This window comes from Poecile atricapillus, chromosome 16, assembly GCF_030490865.1.
Source record: "Poecile atricapillus isolate bPoeAtr1 chromosome 16, bPoeAtr1.hap1, whole genome shotgun sequence".
NCBI lineage: Eukaryota > Metazoa > Chordata > Aves > Passeriformes > Paridae > Poecile > Poecile atricapillus.
The window spans coordinates 5,877,826-5,895,212 of record NC_081264.1 but is presented as its reverse complement, the minus strand read 5'-3'; the positions used below and the strand labels follow the sequence as shown (position 1 = coordinate 5,895,212).

General features: G+C 40.7%; 1 protein-coding gene across 1 annotated transcript in view; it reads left to right on the top strand.

The window, feature by feature from the left end:
• GALNT9 (polypeptide N-acetylgalactosaminyltransferase 9) overlaps window positions 1-16,595 on the top strand; it is a 123,860-nt gene extending 107,265 nt beyond the window's left edge. The window contains exons 7-11 of the mRNA XM_058851702.1: window positions 3,300-3,485; window positions 6,912-7,049; window positions 9,044-9,139; window positions 15,399-15,566; window positions 16,297-16,595. Of these exons, the coding sequence (XP_058707685.1) occupies window positions 3,300-3,485; window positions 6,912-7,049; window positions 9,044-9,139; window positions 15,399-15,566; window positions 16,297-16,443 (735 nt within the window). The 3' untranslated portion in view covers window positions 16,444-16,595. The remainder of the gene's footprint in view (window positions 1-3,299; window positions 3,486-6,911; window positions 7,050-9,043; window positions 9,140-15,398; window positions 15,567-16,296) is intronic.
• The last annotated feature ends 792 nt before the right edge of the window (window positions 16,596-17,387 follow it).

Below are 17,387 nucleotides of genomic sequence, written 5' to 3'. Positions count from 1 at the left end.
AACACTTAATATGTCTGTTTATAGAAAAGTTGATTGAGATAATTAGCAGTAAAAATGCTAAGGTAACACGGCTATGGTAACATTTAAATTGCTATCAATTTTGTTTATAGCAGCCTAAAGAGCAGTGCTGAAATTAGAAATTAGCTACAATTAGCAAATAAATTGAGTGTCTCTTGGAATTACTTGATCATGTCTTAAAATGTTGCACAGTGTGATGCTCACAGAGGCAAAGCTGAGTCTCTGGGCTGCACCAAGTCAAGGAGAACACACTTTGCTTTGCTGCTGCTCCTGGCCTTCCATGGAGCCCAGGCTATTGCTCTATGGTACAGGTTTGATGAATGCATGCTGTGAAGCCAAAAAAAAAAAAATATATATATATATAAATTAAAAATTGCTCTAAAGGACTTGTCTCCCCATGGGAGAAAAGAAGAGAGAATGGGATTTTCAGCCATGTGCACCCTTGTGGGGAGCAGCTCAGAGGCTGTAACACTTCCACCAGCTCAGTAAATGAACCTTGAGATACACATTTACTGTTGGCAGCTCCATATGAGAGGAATAACATGGGCTGGAAATGTGTTGTTATCCCAGAAGATAAGCCATAGATAGGGAAGGCAGTTTTCTCTGAATGCCTGAAATGTGTCACTTTGGAGGGCCTTGGGCATCATTTTATGTTCACAGTTAGAAATAGTTTGCTTCCCCCAGTAAGATACTTTAAGGATCCTGCCTGATAAATGCTTTACAGAGGCGTGTAATTATTTTCCTGGCATAATTTCATAGTTTGATGTGGAAAAAAATGTGTTGTCTGCTACTGTTATAATGGGTCATTAAGTACAGTTTTGAGAATGAAAAGAGGTGGGGAATCAACCAGTTTCTGGATCAGCCACTGACTCACCTCTCTCTTACCTGACTGACACAGTAAAAGGTTTCTCATTCTTTCACCCTTTGTTAAAAGCAGGCAGACAATGGTTTTCTGCATCTCATGTGCCTTTCAGCTGTGTGTCCAGGGAGGAGAAGGTGCTGCTGAACATCCCATCCTCCTCTGAGCACAACTCTCGAGTATTCATTCAAATCTCACATGATGCCTCTCAACTGCTGGGAGCTTGCCCAGTTTTGGATGCATGTATTTGATTATACTACAGAAACTCCTCTATTTAGTGTAAGTTTAAGTAATTATCAGGCTGGAAGGGAAGGAGACAAGAACTTCACCCTGTGCTTAGCCATGTGCTGAAAGGGTGTGGGGACACTGAGTCATGTCTGTGCTCCGCTGGACAGCACCTAATCTTCATGGAGTAAAACAGGAGACCCTGTCAGGCCTGGAAAGAAGTGACCACAGCTGAGCAGCTGTGACATTTGTCTGGGATGTGGAAAAATGGTGGCATGATGATGTTACCTGGTGAACTATCTGACTCCCTGCCCCCTGTGCTCTACCTCCAGTTGTCTTTCTTTGGGATTGGAAATACCATTCTTGTCCAGGGAAACATCTTCTGCTGGTGTTAAAAGTTACATATTCCCAGGAAAAAAAAATAAAAAGAAGTCATTTGGGGTAAATTTTAGCATCTTCTAAGGAAGAAAAATTTCCTGGAGTATTTCCTGTTTCCTTCCTTCTTTCCTCCTCTTCAGTAGATATTGCCCCTTTAAAGAGCAAAGTTTAAGGCTGAGGGGAAAAGGAAGAAGTGACTGAGTGTCAGTGGAAAGCAGCCCAAGGGATTATGGATGGGGCAGTCAGACCACAGCCAGCCCTATACTGAGAGCTGAGCACCAGCATCAGAGTGAGAGTTACCCGGCCTGAGGCTGCTGCTGCCTCTTCTTCTTGTGTTCCCTTCAAAGCCAGGTGTCTGTGTTCCCTGTGGAGAATTTATCACTGATAAATAACTGTTTGTGTTGAATTTACAGATGAGCTAAACTGTTTTCTTTAATGTTGCAGTTTAGTACCTTTTCCTTTTCAGGTTTGTGTGAGCACTGGCATTCAAAGGAAATAAATCTGTCACTCAGATAATGTACTTGCCCTTGGTACCAAAATACATAAATAAGAGTTACAAGGTCATTAGGCATATCAATAGAAAGAAAAATGTGCTGTGCATTAAATAGCTGACTTCCAGGCTGGGTAGGGCAAATAGCAGTATACTAAAGTGTACTGCTCATTTCTCCTTCTGATGGTGAAAATCAATTAATTTATTTTTTTTTTTAGCATTTCCTCATTGCACTGGAAACACTCAGCACATGTCAGTCCAAATTTATGAGCAGTGTGTTTTTCAGTGTACTCCATTTATCAAATGTAAATTTCAGTGGCCAGTGATTTACTACAGAGCTGTTTGGAAAGCGGCAAGTAAATATTACCTAACAAAGTATTAAAAAAGAAAAGGCAGAGCAGAGGAGATTTTATTTGCTACTTCCCAAGCACTTTATCTTTGTCCTTGAGAAGGCAGGTTAGGTGGAGAACTGCCCCAGTATAGTTCTGGAATGCATCTTGTACAGAAATGTGCTTTTATTCTCAGTAAAAGGCAACCTTGGAAAGTTCTGAATTATTGCTCATATTTTAATCTCTTTCATTTACTTCAGCTAGACTCTACTACTAGGTGCAGACATGGGGGAGCTGAATCCATAAACCTCCCTCACTCTGCATCACTCCAGATCTTGCTGATGCAAAGAGACAAGTCCTCATTGTCCCCTGTTGGAGTTCAGACAGTAAATAATCAGCAGGGAGAAAATTGCACAGTGTGAGTTCCATGGTGTCTGGGCAGGCTGGGTGCTGGAGTCACCACTCAGCCCCTTTTAGCCCTCTTCATCAGCTCAGGGGGAAAGAGATAAGATGATGAGAGGTCTGGAGCACCTCTCCTGTGGAGACAGTCTGAGAGAGTTGGAGATGTTTAGTCTGGAGAAGAGAAGGCTCTGGGGCGACCTTAGAGCCCTTTGCAGTACCCCATTTATGTGTCAAACACAGCCACATGACACAGCTGATTTTTGCTGAAGTTTCAGTAACAAACTCTAGGTTAAAATAGCACCCACAGCAGAGGTTACCCCCTCACAATTTATTCTCTGCCTGATGGTCCCAAGAGCAGTGATACTGTGGTGAAGGCCCTGTCTCTGTATGTCTTGTAAACCTCTGTACCTAATGTACATCCCCCTCAGACTCACCTGCAATGTGCAGCGAGAGGTAAATCGGGCAATCCTTTGGAACCGTTCGATAGCCCTCGCCTCTGACCGGCAAACACCCTACACACAGCATCTGCAAAGAAGCACTTGCATTGCCTCTGAAGGGGAAAAAGAATCCATGTGGCTGTTTTGTGTGCCTCCCCCAGGTGTGGCAGTGCGGGGGCAGCATGGAGGTGCTGCCCTGCTCCCGCGTGGCGCACATTGAGCGCACCAAGAAGCCCTACAACAACGACATCGACTACTATGCAAAGCGCAACGCCCTGCGCGCCGCCGAGGTCTGGATGGATGACTTCAAGTCACACGTTTACATGGCCTGGAACATCCCCATGGCAGTAAGTACAGCTCACACTCTGTCCTGAACAGAAACACGGGGAGCTGTTCCTCATTAGCTCTTGGAGGTGAAGGGTGGTGCTGCAGCACAAAGTGGGCTAAGCTTAGGGGAGGTGTTTCGCTGCGTGCTCAGTGCGGAGAGTTCTGCCACATGAACTTGCTTCCTCAGTCTGAGTTTAGTTTTGCACTCAGCCCAGACTGTTGTACACAGTGACACAGATTTATCATTTAACCAGAGCAAAATGTCTCGGGTTTATGTGCTCCCCCAGAAGTCATTAATTTGGGGCACCGTTAAACTCTGAGGTGTTCTTATGCTACAACGGTAGGGACGACAGAAATGTCCATAAATAAATATCGTCATTCATCGTGAGACTCAGTAGACCTCACCAGCATAAAAAACAAAGTATGCAATAAAAGAATCAAACATTAAATAGCTTTATTGTCCACAGGCTGAGAGGTGCAATGTGGGCATGTTCTGCTTCTCATTGCACATACGAATTGTAGATGGCGTGTGGGGGCCTCTAGGAATCCGTGTAATATAAATATTAGATAAACTGTAGGTTCAGTTTATCACTTTGTTCTGTAAGTGTATCACATGCTACATCTGCACTGAGCATAATTCTTGCAGAGAAGAGTTTTATGTTCTATCCCAGCCAGGTGGAAGCTGTTGCTGTGTTCCTTGGCTGTGTTTGCATCCAAATTATTCATGTGAAGGGGCACAGGGAGAGCAGCTGAGGGGCAACATGCACTGATCTGTAGGTAAGAATGGTTTAGTTAACCCTTATAGCAGGGGTTTGCCCAGAGCTGATGGAAGCAAAGAGGAACAGGAATATTCCTATCAGAACAGGAAAGTATGCAAACTCAGAGATGTCTGGGAATATTCAGTTATGACCTGGAGCTCATTAAAGTTATGGGAGTCTTGTCAAAGACTTCACTAGATTTAGTCTCTCCTAAACATCTACTCATATTTTGGTACTTAGTTAATATGTGAAACTCCATTTTTGTTCTTTCCTCTTACTGTTTTTAAAATACACATACCTGGAAGAGCAGTGTTTCCTCCTTGTCCATGTGAATATATCAGATATTCTCACAGGTCTAAATTCACTTACTGCTATATTGGACACTGTGCAAGGTCTCCAAAATGTGGTTTTGGTGACTTCTTTTGGCACAAGAGGTAATTGCAGAGAATTATTTTGCCTTAACAAAAGGCAGTACTGCATCACTTTTTCCACACAAGATTTCTGTGATGGTAGGAGGAATACAGAGCAGTGTCCATTAAAGATTTATGGGCATTTTGGCCCTGTCTCCACACATAAAATACACTTGCTAAAATGGTCAGTTTTCAATTAGGAGATGAAAAGCTAAACTCTGCAAATTTGCTTGCTTGATGACATGTGCAAATGAATTCTGAGAAAAGATGATATTTAAATAAGCATTTACACCAAAACATGATTTCCTTTAATCTCTCCAAGATTACTTATTGATGCAGTTTTCTGCACTGAGCTATATAGCAGAGCTGTTAAAAAAACCCAGGCACATCTACAATAAAAGACATAAAATCAGCAGAAGTACTGAACATTAAAATTTTCTTTCCATAAAATAAATTGATTGATTGATAAAATGTGCATCATAAAAATAAGCCTATTAGCTCTCATGAAAAGGAAGCCGATGTTAATGTTCATGACATTATTCACTGTAGTATTCAGTACAGATGACAGAAGTACTGTACTGGCATAAGCCATCACAAAAACATTCTGCAGGGGAATTAGAAACCTTGCTAGCTGCTTAAAAAGAATGTGTCCACCAAGTAAATCCTGTGGACACCTCATTCCTGTGCCATCACACTGTAACCTGCCCACAGTTCTGCAGGGGGCACAGAGGGTGAGCACAGCTCAATTTGTTTTCATAGCTGCTCAATTTGCTGCTCCTGTGCTCTGTAGAATCAGCACTGCAAAAAAGGGCTCTGTATTGCCTCAGTTTAAATAGGGCAGACGAGAGGCAGGTAAAACACATGCATTTTCCTACACCACAAAACCCATCCAAATTAACTCTTCTATAATTCCCACCATCTTTTTCACAACTCACAGGTTATTGAGAATTCATGCATAATGTTTATCTAGATCAGCAGATGGCCTTGGGCACACCTGCAAGATCAGGTTCCTATAACCTTCAGCAGCAGGTTAGCGCAGCTTTATTTCAGTTAACCAAAATATTTGGTACTTCCCCATCATAGGATTTATTCCTCGGCAATTTTAGTGATAAAGGAATCTAACACTGAATGATTTATTGCACTGAGTGCCTCAGAGGATTGCTCTTCTTCCACACAGCCTCAAGTACTACGTAAATTAACATTCATTTGAATGGATGCTGCACTGAGGGCTCCTGACAGAACGTGCATCAGCAAACAGCAGTGAGCACAGCAAACTCTTTATGTGGCAAACAGGAAAACCTGTTCAGTATTACACTTGTATTCTCTCCTGAAAACCAGGCATCTGTTGGGGATCTTAATAAACCCTGAGCTAAGATTTGCTGCTGTCTTGTAGCCCTGCATTAGGAAAAAGTCTGTGAAATGTACAGATATTCCTCTGGAGGAAAAGCACAAGGCACATCAGGACGATCTCATGCAAAACTCCCCAGTTTCAGTCCATTTGATTAATATAGTGTCGGAAAAGGTTTTTGGATGAGGTAACTTACTGTCTTAATGTTGAACTGTGATGATTTATAGCACTTTAAATCAGCAGACTCTAACTCAGGACCCACCAGTTTTAAATGGCTGACTTTGTTCATATTAACTTGAATCTTCCAGCCTCTGTCTTTCATGGGATTTGTATTTAAATGTGAATTAAATTCTGAAGTAGAATTATAAAGGTTTTGATTTTAGCTGCATTCAATGGCTCAAGTCTGCAAATGAGCTCGAGTTCTAGCATAAACTGTATGCTGGTCTACAGGAATGCTTAGTGGAGCTTAATGACTTTTTGAGCAGCTTTGCTTTGAAGTTTTAACAGATCTGTTCTGACATCATTTACATTACTGAATACTCAAGTCTCTTACTAGAGTAAAGCACGACCAAGCTGCCATATTTTAGATCAGAATTACTGCCTAAATTCTAAATGAATCTGAAAGCAAAGGCTTCAGGATTGATTGCAAACACTTAGAACTGCTGTAAGTAACAACATTCTTATTGTGTTCTTATTATTTTGATTTATTTTGTGGTTTTGCCTGTTCTTTGTGCTCCTTTTTCCACTGGCTTTCATTAATATTTATTGTCTACACTCAACAGCAGCTGTTTGAGGAGCTGCTTACAACAAAAGAAGGAAAAGAGGGAAATACAGCTTGGTATAGAAAATTAACTCCAGTTTGATTTCAGTAAAGATAGCAACCATAAAGCCAGTGCAGTGAGATTTCTTTATTCTTTTTCTGCTTTGCAGAACCCCGGAGTTGACTTTGGAGACGTTTCTGAAAGAATTGCTCTGCGACAGCGTCTGCAGTGCCGGAGCTTTAAGTGGTACTTGGAGAACGTGTACCCTGAGATGAGGGTTTACAATAACACAGTCACTTACGGAGAGGTACAGTGTGCTTTGGAAACACATCACAGCTGCACTCCAGCACTCCTCTCCTTTCAGAGCTGGCTATCAGGATGTACAGAGCAATTACACATCAGCACAGCAGTGGCAACAGAAGTTCCCTCCCTTCTTTTTAATCAGCACTAAGGAGTGTGGCTTTGAGGAGCCCCGTTCCTTCCCTTGGAGGGCAGTGGGTAAAGTCATCCTTATTGACAGTGACCTGCAACCTCCTTAGCTCTCATTTTAAAATACTGAAACATAAGTTTGAGGCAATCATTTTCCCAAATAAGATGCCACAGACATCGTAAAGAAAACATCAGTGGTTTCAACAGAGCTAAAATAATTGTGTACATGAGCTGCAATTAAATCCGAAGGCAATTGTTTTGCCAAACAACTAAATGGAGACTGTTCCTTTCTCTTCCATTTGATTGACTTCATATAAAAATAAGTCAGGCACTTGAGACATTGATACAAGGTGCAAGTTTTATTTCATAGTATCACTTTGCTATGTTACTATCCCCATCAGGAACTGAGAAAAGACTTTGGGTAAATTCAAGAGGAGCTGTTGGTATCTGTCAGCTCTGAGGTCATTAACAGTGAAGAACATTGGCAGAAGTGCCAATGTTGTGTCAATTATACCAGACCCTAAGCAATCTGGGCTCTAAAACAAAGTTTGCTCCTCTTGAGCTGTCACATAGAAGGTACTTGAGTCAAACAGGAAGTTCAGTGATGCAAATATCAAAATTTTTAATATTTTTAATAGAATAGAGCCACACAAGGTACTTACCTGCTATAAACCAACCTAGGTCCCTTTCAGTCTTACTTTAGGCTACATCCTAAATGACACTGAGCTTGTTATTAAGTACTTTCTCTTCTGGTTATTTTCCTGAAGGAAAAGTTCTCTGGATTTGTGTGAGTTTCAAGGAAAATAAATGTATTGAGTATGTGAAACAGATTGAAACAGTAGTAAAAAATGTATTTCCTATGACCCAATTCCCATTTTTTAAAAGCCATCTTGTAAAGCTGTCTTCATCTTCTTCAGCCTTTATAGCACCCAAACCATAAAATAAACCTCCTGAAATTTAGTTGTTGGTTAGCCCCCTTATCCAATCAGATTCCCTGTTATGCTTGTACACTATAAGATGAAGGATTATACACTGGGATTTTTCTGACACCTTATGCAGCAGCTGTTTCTAAATTATGGGGGTGGCCAGACAGGTACTTCACAGTCTAAACCAAAACTGACCTGTTGAGTCTTTTGAAGTGTCTGTCTAAATAACTTCTCGTTTACAATACCTGTGAAGTTTTTCTATGTTCAAAATACATGTGTAATGCTTCCAGCCTCAACAGAAAGGCTGGAAGGGTTTTCACTAGAGCTCCATTCCAGTTTTTATAGACTTGCAAATTCTCCTTGTCTGGGGAGGCACAGGAATTCTTTACTTCCTTGGATCTCTGAACCTGTGCCCTTTCATAAATTGTGCTTTATGTCAGTTGTCAGTCCTGAACATAACAATGTGCTATATTTTCAGTTAAAATAAAACTTTTTCACATGCTTTTTTGTTTTATTATCAGCAAAAGGAAGAAACAAAAGCATGTCACATCCAACACCAAACCTGGGTAGCCGCTATCCTGTTTGTAAAGCCACATTCTCAACATACAGGGTCAAAATTTATGTTGTCACAATGGCAATTTGGAGCAAAACTTGGCCTGGGTTTTTTAGGGTGAATTTTAGGAAGTTCTGATCCTTGAGCAATTGCCAAAAACATAACTCTGACCCAAGGTGTGTAAAGACAGCAGGTTGTCCAAATAATATCTTTTCCTGGGGCAGACTCACTGCTGGCACCCTGTCATGGCTGCAGGAGGAACATGTGTGTGTCAGAGAGCAGCTGTACACAGTGCTTGTTCCAGGAGCTGTAGCACAGCTGAGATTCAGCTGGGCTGGACTAAAATAGGGATTAATTTCCAACTGAACTGGTTTCATTCCCATCTGGTTACAGGTGCGCAACAGCAAAGCCAGCGGCTACTGCCTGGACCAGGGGGCCGAAGAGGATGACAAAGCCATCCTTTATCCATGCCATGGAATGTCCTCCCAGGTAAATGGTGAAAACCCCATCACTGGTGAGGAACCTTGAACTTAGAGAATATTCAGAAAAAGCAAAGAGTAAATTGGTGTATTTGGGATGAGTTTGGCTCTGTAATTCCTGAGCTGCAAAGGCAAATGTCTGGCTTCACTCTGGCCTTGTCAGGTGCCTTTTCCAAGGTTGTCCAGAGTGTGATTCTATACTTTGAAGTTGCCAGTTAGGAAAACAGAAAAATCACGTTACTTTGTTTAAATAACAGGGATCACTGAAGATTAATTAATTTAGGTAGTCTGTGTGAGTGAGCAGTTCTTGTTATGACATGACTTATTCATGGTACCTCTTTAATTTAACTGTTCCTTGGTCCAACAGGCTCCTGGGCAGAAATTATTTATCAAGCTGCTGATTTGATTCCCCAAGTAGGCAAAAAGTTAAGCACATATTTAACATCAACTTCAAAGGGAATTAAGAATATCCTCTAAGTTAAGACTTTTCTAAAATAGATTTCTTTTTTTTTTTGTCAGTCCCTGTGCATATTATTATTTTCTTACAGATGTCTGATGATTTTAAAATGACATTTCTTCTTTCCATGCTCGTAGTGATTTTACTTTTACAAGTTGAATATTATTTAAATCCAGGACTTGAGCTTCTTCTGAAATGCAATTCCAGTTTCTTTTGAAGTAGCATCTGAATCAAAACTATGTTAATGAACATTCTCATGTGTAAATAAACTCTGACCTTATCAGGCTTAACAATTATCCGAGGTTCAGTCATACATATATTGATTGGGAGTCCTGGCTCGTGCATCACCACGGAGCCAAAGTGAGACAGACAGTAATTCCTACTGGCATAATGTCCACCTTTGGCAGGATCATTATGGAGTATTTGACTGACACTCTCCTAGTAGAGGTGGAAGGAACAGCCTTTGAATAAGGTAACAAAACAGCATTGCTTAATTAGATGTAAATTGGCTTCTCAAGAAGACTCTCGTTAGAGATGTCAAAGCGCTCAGAGAGAGTTCAGTCTCTTGCTCCATTCTAATCTGAAGAGAAAGTTGCAAATTTAAGTCCTTCCAGAAAGTCCCTCAGCAGTATCTAATCTCTATCAGTGTGCTAGCACTTAGAAGAGTAATGAAATAAATAGTTCTGACTGTAATTTATTTTGCAATTTAAGTCCTTAACCTACTTGTTTGCCTCCATGATTCCTGTTTCACAGAGTAGGCTTTGAGTTTAGAAAGAAAATAGGTAAGGGCATAAATTACAGTGAATTTTTTCCATTTCCGTTTAAAACAAATAAACAAACAAACAAATAAAAAACAGGAAAAGAGTTTTCATTCTGCAAGAAACACCAAGTGAAGGCAGAGGTGATGTTTTATCTAAGTTGAGTATTTCACAGACAAGCATGGGTTGGAGCCACTCAAATGCAGCCAAGTTAATTAATGATTACACAGCTGGAAAACTTCTATCATCTCACCACAATTTACAAAATTAATTCAGTGTGAGAACCACAGCTGCACAAACCCTAATCAAGGATATTCAAGCACATAGCATGAAAGGTGTTGACAGCAAGCGTTTTAATATATTAAATAAACATTTTTAAAACCCCTCTTCTAATCAGCCTGGGTGAGCATAGTTGTCTGCTGCATTTAGCTTTCCATTTCTGACATTTTTCATCTCAAGCATAGGACATAAAATACCGCTACTGAGCTGAGATTTGGGTTATTTGTACATGCCTATTGAATATAAATTAATATAAATATGGAACTCACTTTCCCCAGTTGGGTTATCAATGGTGTTCCTATGTCCTACCAATGTGAAAGCCCTCTCTCTGTTCAGCTGCAGCCTTGTTTGTTTTTCATACTCTTCAATTCTGACAAGCAAATTATAGTGATTTTAGTGTTCACATGGCTCCACTGAAACCCACCCAGGCAGGTGTTTAAGGAAAGCTGAGTTAGGAATAAGATTACTGTTCATCCATGATTAAATGTTCTTTTTCTCTATGTCTTACCCTTCTGCTTCCCTTGGATGTTGTTGTCCCGCATTACAAAACCACTCCATTGTGACTTTTCCATGAACAAAATGCTTTTCCCTATGTGTATTTTCAAGATCAGTTTTCACCACGATAAATCACATCTTTGTAATGATATCAGCTTTTAAATTTCTTTATTCAAACAGGGACAAGCTCTTTTATGGATGCTCTGGAATGCATTTACCCTGAGTTTACATCAATTTAGTTTAATGAGTTTGACTTGAGCTAAGTCCTTGTAAGCTAACAGCTAAGAATATCCAGACAAGGTTTTGCATCAGTCTGAGTGGATTTCAAAACCTATTTTATAAAAAAGTAGTGTCCTTTTTATATGTGTTCATTGGATCTGAAGTCTGAGTTTAATGGCTTTCAGGAAAAAATGTTTGCAAATACTGCTGGGAGAAGCTGTCCAGGGCTACAGAAAATTTGTAAATAAAGAAATATATTTGGGGTCTTAAACTGCTCTGCCTCTGTGTGTGGCCTCCATTGTAAAGTCAGCTGCAAAGCCCAGTGGTTCTATACACTTTTGTTGTAAAATAAATTAAAAAAAAAAAAACCAAACAGAATCTTCATAGAGTGATTACAGGGCATGCAGGTTTTGAACGATCTGAGAGCACTTACACAGCCCCTATGGAAATACTCACTGTCTCAGAGTCTGTCTTGAGTGCCATGACGTGGAGCTGATTATATGGTATGTGAAAGAGAGGAGAACTTAATGAAATGGCATCTTGGGATGGAAGGGCCATGGTGAGCAGCCTCCTTCTCCACCCTCCTCCCTTCCCTTTCACAGCAGAGAGAGGGGAGGCACCGCAGCTGTGGAAGAGAGAACTCCCTCTGCATTGAGAACAGCCAGAAGGAAAAGAGAGCTCCGTGCTCAGATTCCTGGGGCTGGCAGCTACACAGACAGAAGGAATGGGAGGAGATGAAAGGCCCTACTGGAACTGTTGCTAGAGGGCAGATATTTCACATTTTGCTGGGCAGAGCTGTGTCTGCCCAGATTTGCGTGCAGGGCAGCAGGGTGGATGAACAGGTGGCTTCTCCACTTGCAGGAAGTGGTGGGTGGGATTCTGGAGCAAAAATCAAAGTTTGGTAACTTGTGATCTGTTTGCCTTGAGGGGACAGGCATTCTGGAGATGTTGGGTGTTTGGGATTCCTGCATCACTCGCTGTTTCAGTTCCTCTCTCAGCTGACAGCTTGCCTTAACCTGTGGGACAAGAACCATTAAAGATTTCCTTTTGCCAGGAGAACAAGAGTGAGAGAGAGAGGTTAAATTTAGTGTGGAAAGCTACCAGGCCCGTCCTAGTAACAGTCTCCCACAAACAATTACCTGTAATTGTTTGGTGTTTTTTTCACTTGACAGGAAATTAGCGGGAATTGATGTTTTTGAAGTCAAATCTTCCAGTTTACAGCTCCCATTTTCTTACCACGTTAATATTCCTGGAGGATCATATTCCATAAGCAGCAGCACTGACTATTTTTGATCCAGGTGTGGTGGCTTTGATAAACAACCTTTGACATTTTTTGCATTCTGCTCAGGTTTCTGGGTGTTGAAGGGAAAACCATCCTATCTTACATCAGTATAGCAGATGGTATCAGGATTAGATCTTGAGTATTTAATAGAGCACTTGGCTTCAGTTTCATTTGAATCCTTCAGCTCTTCCTAGATAAAAGAGAAAAACTGAGTGAAGGTCCATTCCTCTGTGATGTATAAAAGTGTGTTTCTGTTCTGCAGCTTGCAGTTTGGAGTGTGTGGATATCTAAGGATCTCAACCCATCAAAACCTGCACGGATTTATTTTTTTTTTAATTAGTAAGATTTAATATTTCTTAATAAAGGGGACTTTGTCATTAGATTTTGGCTGGTTGGCACTGGGAATGGATTTGACATGACATATCGTGCCCGCAGTCCTAACACAAATTCAGGGATTATTTTTGTGGATACTTTAGATCAAGTTTGAACACAGGTATAATTTTAATCAGCCATATCCCAGTTCCTGCTTTCTAGCCTGTAGTAATAAGCAACTTATTTTAATGCTTATTTTATTTTCACAGTTTATGTTGTCTCTAGGAAGTCAAGACAGGAATTCTTTGGTGGGAGATGTTATTAATAATATAGTAGTTTCTTGAACCTTAATCTCTGGTCTGATTTTGCAGAAGCAGGCTCTACAGCCTTCCTACGTAATATGGTCTGAACTGAGATTACTCTTTGTGGGTGGGTTTTTTTAGAATTGTATTTTATTGTGGAATAAGCCTAAGTTTTTGTGACTGTTGGAACAGCCATAAAAACTTGACAGAAAGTGCAGATTCAGGAAATTAAGCCCATGTTGTTCCATTTATCTCAAGATTGTGCAGATAACAGTTTCCTGCACTGAGCCATCCCTGACCCTGTTGAGCTGTAACACAAGCTGCCACTTTCAATACTGCAGATAGTTTAGAATAGAGTTAATGTATCTTCCACTTCTAAAGCCTAAGCAGGACTGGTACTTTCTGCTTTGACAGGCTGCTCTATAACAAAGTCTTTCCCAAGTGCGTGGCCACTGTGATGCAGAGCAAATGTAACTCTGGCTGCTGAGATTCTGATGACAAAGAATGTTTTAGACCATTTTAATACCAGTACAGAGAATGCTGCTCATCTCAAATAGGAAAATTGATCCTATCCTACAGAGCAGATAACCCATTATAAACAGAACTTCTAATTATCTGCATAAGGCAAAGCCAACAAGCTTGTGGGGTGGTATTTTGGGACTACAGAGAGATAATAAAGACTGCAAGATGAATACATTTTCTAGTCATTGTTTCAGCCATACCTGCAGTTCATTTGATCTCTGCTGAAACCCCATTAAATATAATTGTAAAACATACAGTCAGGTTTTATTTTTAAAAAAAAATAATAATAAAAGAGCAAACATTGTGTTTGATTACTATTTTTTTTTACCAGCTCCTTTTGATGTGAAAAAACAAAGTTAATTTGTCTGACCTGGCAGTCCCTTCATATTTTGAATTAATCTGAGCTTATTTTACATATGTCCCTCCTAATCTCAGAGTGTAAAAGAACCCCAAAATTGTCTTGGTTTAGTGTGTACAGACTGTGCTGTGACAAAGGCACCATTCATACCCAGAGCATCCTCATCTGGTTATCTCTCTGCTCTCTCTGATGTAGGCTCTCTTCTTCCTCTGAGCTTCACATGGCTGCTCTGAACAGAAGTGGCAGGTGGGAAAATGAACACATACTATGTCAAAGAGCATCTGGTCTGGGAGCAAGTAGACCATGCTCTTTTTACCACCAGCAAGAAATGATTATTCACAGCATGATTCTTCTGAGGTTAATAAGGATGGCAGTAGAAAGCCAGACTCTAATTTGGGTTTTTTTGATTGACTCTTAATGATATCTCACACATTGGTCAGTGGCATCCAATAAATGGCAGGCACTTCTGACCTTTCTTCCTTTCCTTGCTAAGTAATTTCAGCCATATAACAGCAATAGGACTGGACAGGCAGTGAATTTCCTGGGTGGTAATTGCATTCCTTTGGTGGCTCAGATCCTTACCCTGCAGCTTCCAGACTCACAGCACACAAGCCACGTAGCTGACTCCACTCTGCAGTCTTTTGGCACCTGGGTGTTGCACTTTCAGAGTAAGAAGGGCAAAATATTATGCTGGTTTAATGACTCTGGGTTTAAGCACAGAAGTGAGAAGTAGATAAGTCTGATTTGACGTATTGGCCTGCTGCCAAATTAACATCGTGCATTTTCACTTTAATGTGCTTTACACAAAACTGAAATACCAGAGTGTCATTCTTTATTATGTAGGCCTGAAGCATATGTTAGCAATTTTGCTGCCATTTCCCTCATGGTTTCTTTTTTCCTCTCATATTTTTGGATACTGGTTGCACGGTTGGATTTTTTCAGTAATGTTTATTTACAAAAACTAATTAGACTTCTCGCTATCAATAGCCTCTAACAGAGCTCTTAAGAACAAACTGCACGACAAAATTGACATCATGTCCTTGTTAAATCAACTCCTGCTGAGTGGGCATGATTTACATATTGATTACTTCACTTCCTTGATTGCCCTTTTTGCAGTGAAATAGTGGGTGGGGAGTGGTGGTGAGCAGGAGTGTGGGAGAAGGGAACGTTGTGTTCTAGGTTTTACCAACATTCCAAGATGTGCCCTTGAGCAGCGTGTTCCAGACCCAGCGTGCAGCAGGACAAAGGGCTCCTCCCCACCTCAGAACTCTCCTTTCTCCCCCAGCTTGTCCGCTACAGCTCGGAAGGTGTCCTGCAGCTGGGGCCGCTGGGCTCCACCGCCTTCCTGCCCGACTCCAAATGCCTGGTGGACGATGGCAAGGGCAGGACACCCACCCTCAAGAAGTGTGAAGATGTCCTGAGGCCAGCACAGAGGTTCTGGGATTTCACACAGGTATGGAAGAGCTCAGGAAGCCTTGAAGAGATGAATTGGAGAGGAATGATGCTCTAGAGAGTATTTAATGTAAAACAAGATCTTTGAAGGGCTATACTAGGAATTCCCAACAGTATTTTTTAGAAATAGATACGTTTTCCATAGATTTTGTGCCATCCAGGAATATTCTTTCATTATTACTAGAAATTTTAGCGTATGCATTCTAGGAATTTTTACTAATCCTGTCTTTGTATATTCTCAATTTCTGTCCTGTTTATCAAGAACATGCTTGCAATTGTTTACTATCCAGGAGTTTTTGCATCTAGAGATTTTCCAGAATTTTTGTAGCACCTTTATAGGCATTTTTTAAGATCTAGAATCTTCAAATCATTTTTAAGACTTTCAAAAGCATTATTACAGTCTCTGGGATTTCCTATTTCTTGGGCTCTGTAGGGATTCACTAGTACTTTTTAGAGATTTTCTAGTGATTTGGGGGGATTTTCCCAGCAATTCCTAAATGTACAATTTTAAGGAATTTGTTTCATACTTTTTATGTATTCGCTAGCTTTTCCTAGGAATTTCTAGCACTTTCTGGGGCATTTATCACTTGAAATATACAGAAATGCATTTTATAGTATCTTTTAAGGATTTACAGGTCTAGCAGTGTTTTTTCTACTCTGTTCACCTTTTGTGTTCCTTCCTTTAATCCTTTCTTTTTCCCTTCTTTTTTCTTTTTTTTTTTTTTCCCCAGAATGGTCCAATCATTAGCAGAGACACTGGCCGCTGTCTAGAAGTGGAAATGTCAAAGGATGCAAATTTTGGGCTCAGATTAGTTGTACAAAGGTGCTCGGGGCAGAAATGGATGATTAGAAACTGGATCAAACATGGTCGGCACTGACCGTGGGGCTGAGCTGCCTCTTCTGCTGGTGTCCACTGCTCAGTGTGCCATATCTCGTGAGGCATTTGTCTTAAAGCAAATTAGTTTGAACAGGTCTTGACTCTCAAGAGTCCTCCATAGTTGGGCATTCCAAGGAAAGAAAGAAGAAAAAGGAAAGCAGACACACACGTGACCTGTTTGACTCTTCCTTGCTCCAGCAGATGACGTGGGAAGCTTAACGAAAGTTTTCTGTTGATTTGGAAACCTTGCAAAGACCAGAACATAACAGGAAAGTGGATTCCTGAAGCTGTCCTAGAGGAATTGACAGATCTTTCTATGCTGAGTTCAAAGGAGACATCCCAATACTGCCTCATAAAGAGAGTTCTCTGATGGGTAGCTTTTTAGCTTTAAGTTTTGGACTGGTGCACAACTCCTATGGTGAATAATTATGTGCCTTTTTTATTGTACTTCATATAAAAGAGGACTGGAAAAATCCTACCTTTTCAGCATGTCTGGTTCGTTGTACTAAACAAGATCTGTAAATAACACTGGAAATATATTATAATATATGATACATTTCAAGGTTGATTGTTTAGGAGTCTCTATTTCTAGAAAGAGACTGTTCAGCAAATGTTTACAGGTGGTTCTCAACCTTTGAGCTGCTGGAAAGCAGCATTTTAGAGACCTCTTCTAGTTAGACACAGGTAAATGTTGAATAGGTAAAATAGCCACATGCTCTGTTATATTGCCAGATTTTACATTTGTTGGCTGTAGAGGCGTCACAATTTAGCACTTGGATATTTGGCTCTTCTGAGGCAGTAAATGTCCTGGTGGATGGATGGATGGATGGATGGATGGATGGATGGATGGATGGATGGATGGATGGATGGATGGATGGATGGATGGATGGACGGATGGATTTCAGGAGGCCTCAGCTGGCCCCAAAGCCCTGAGTGTGTGTGGGT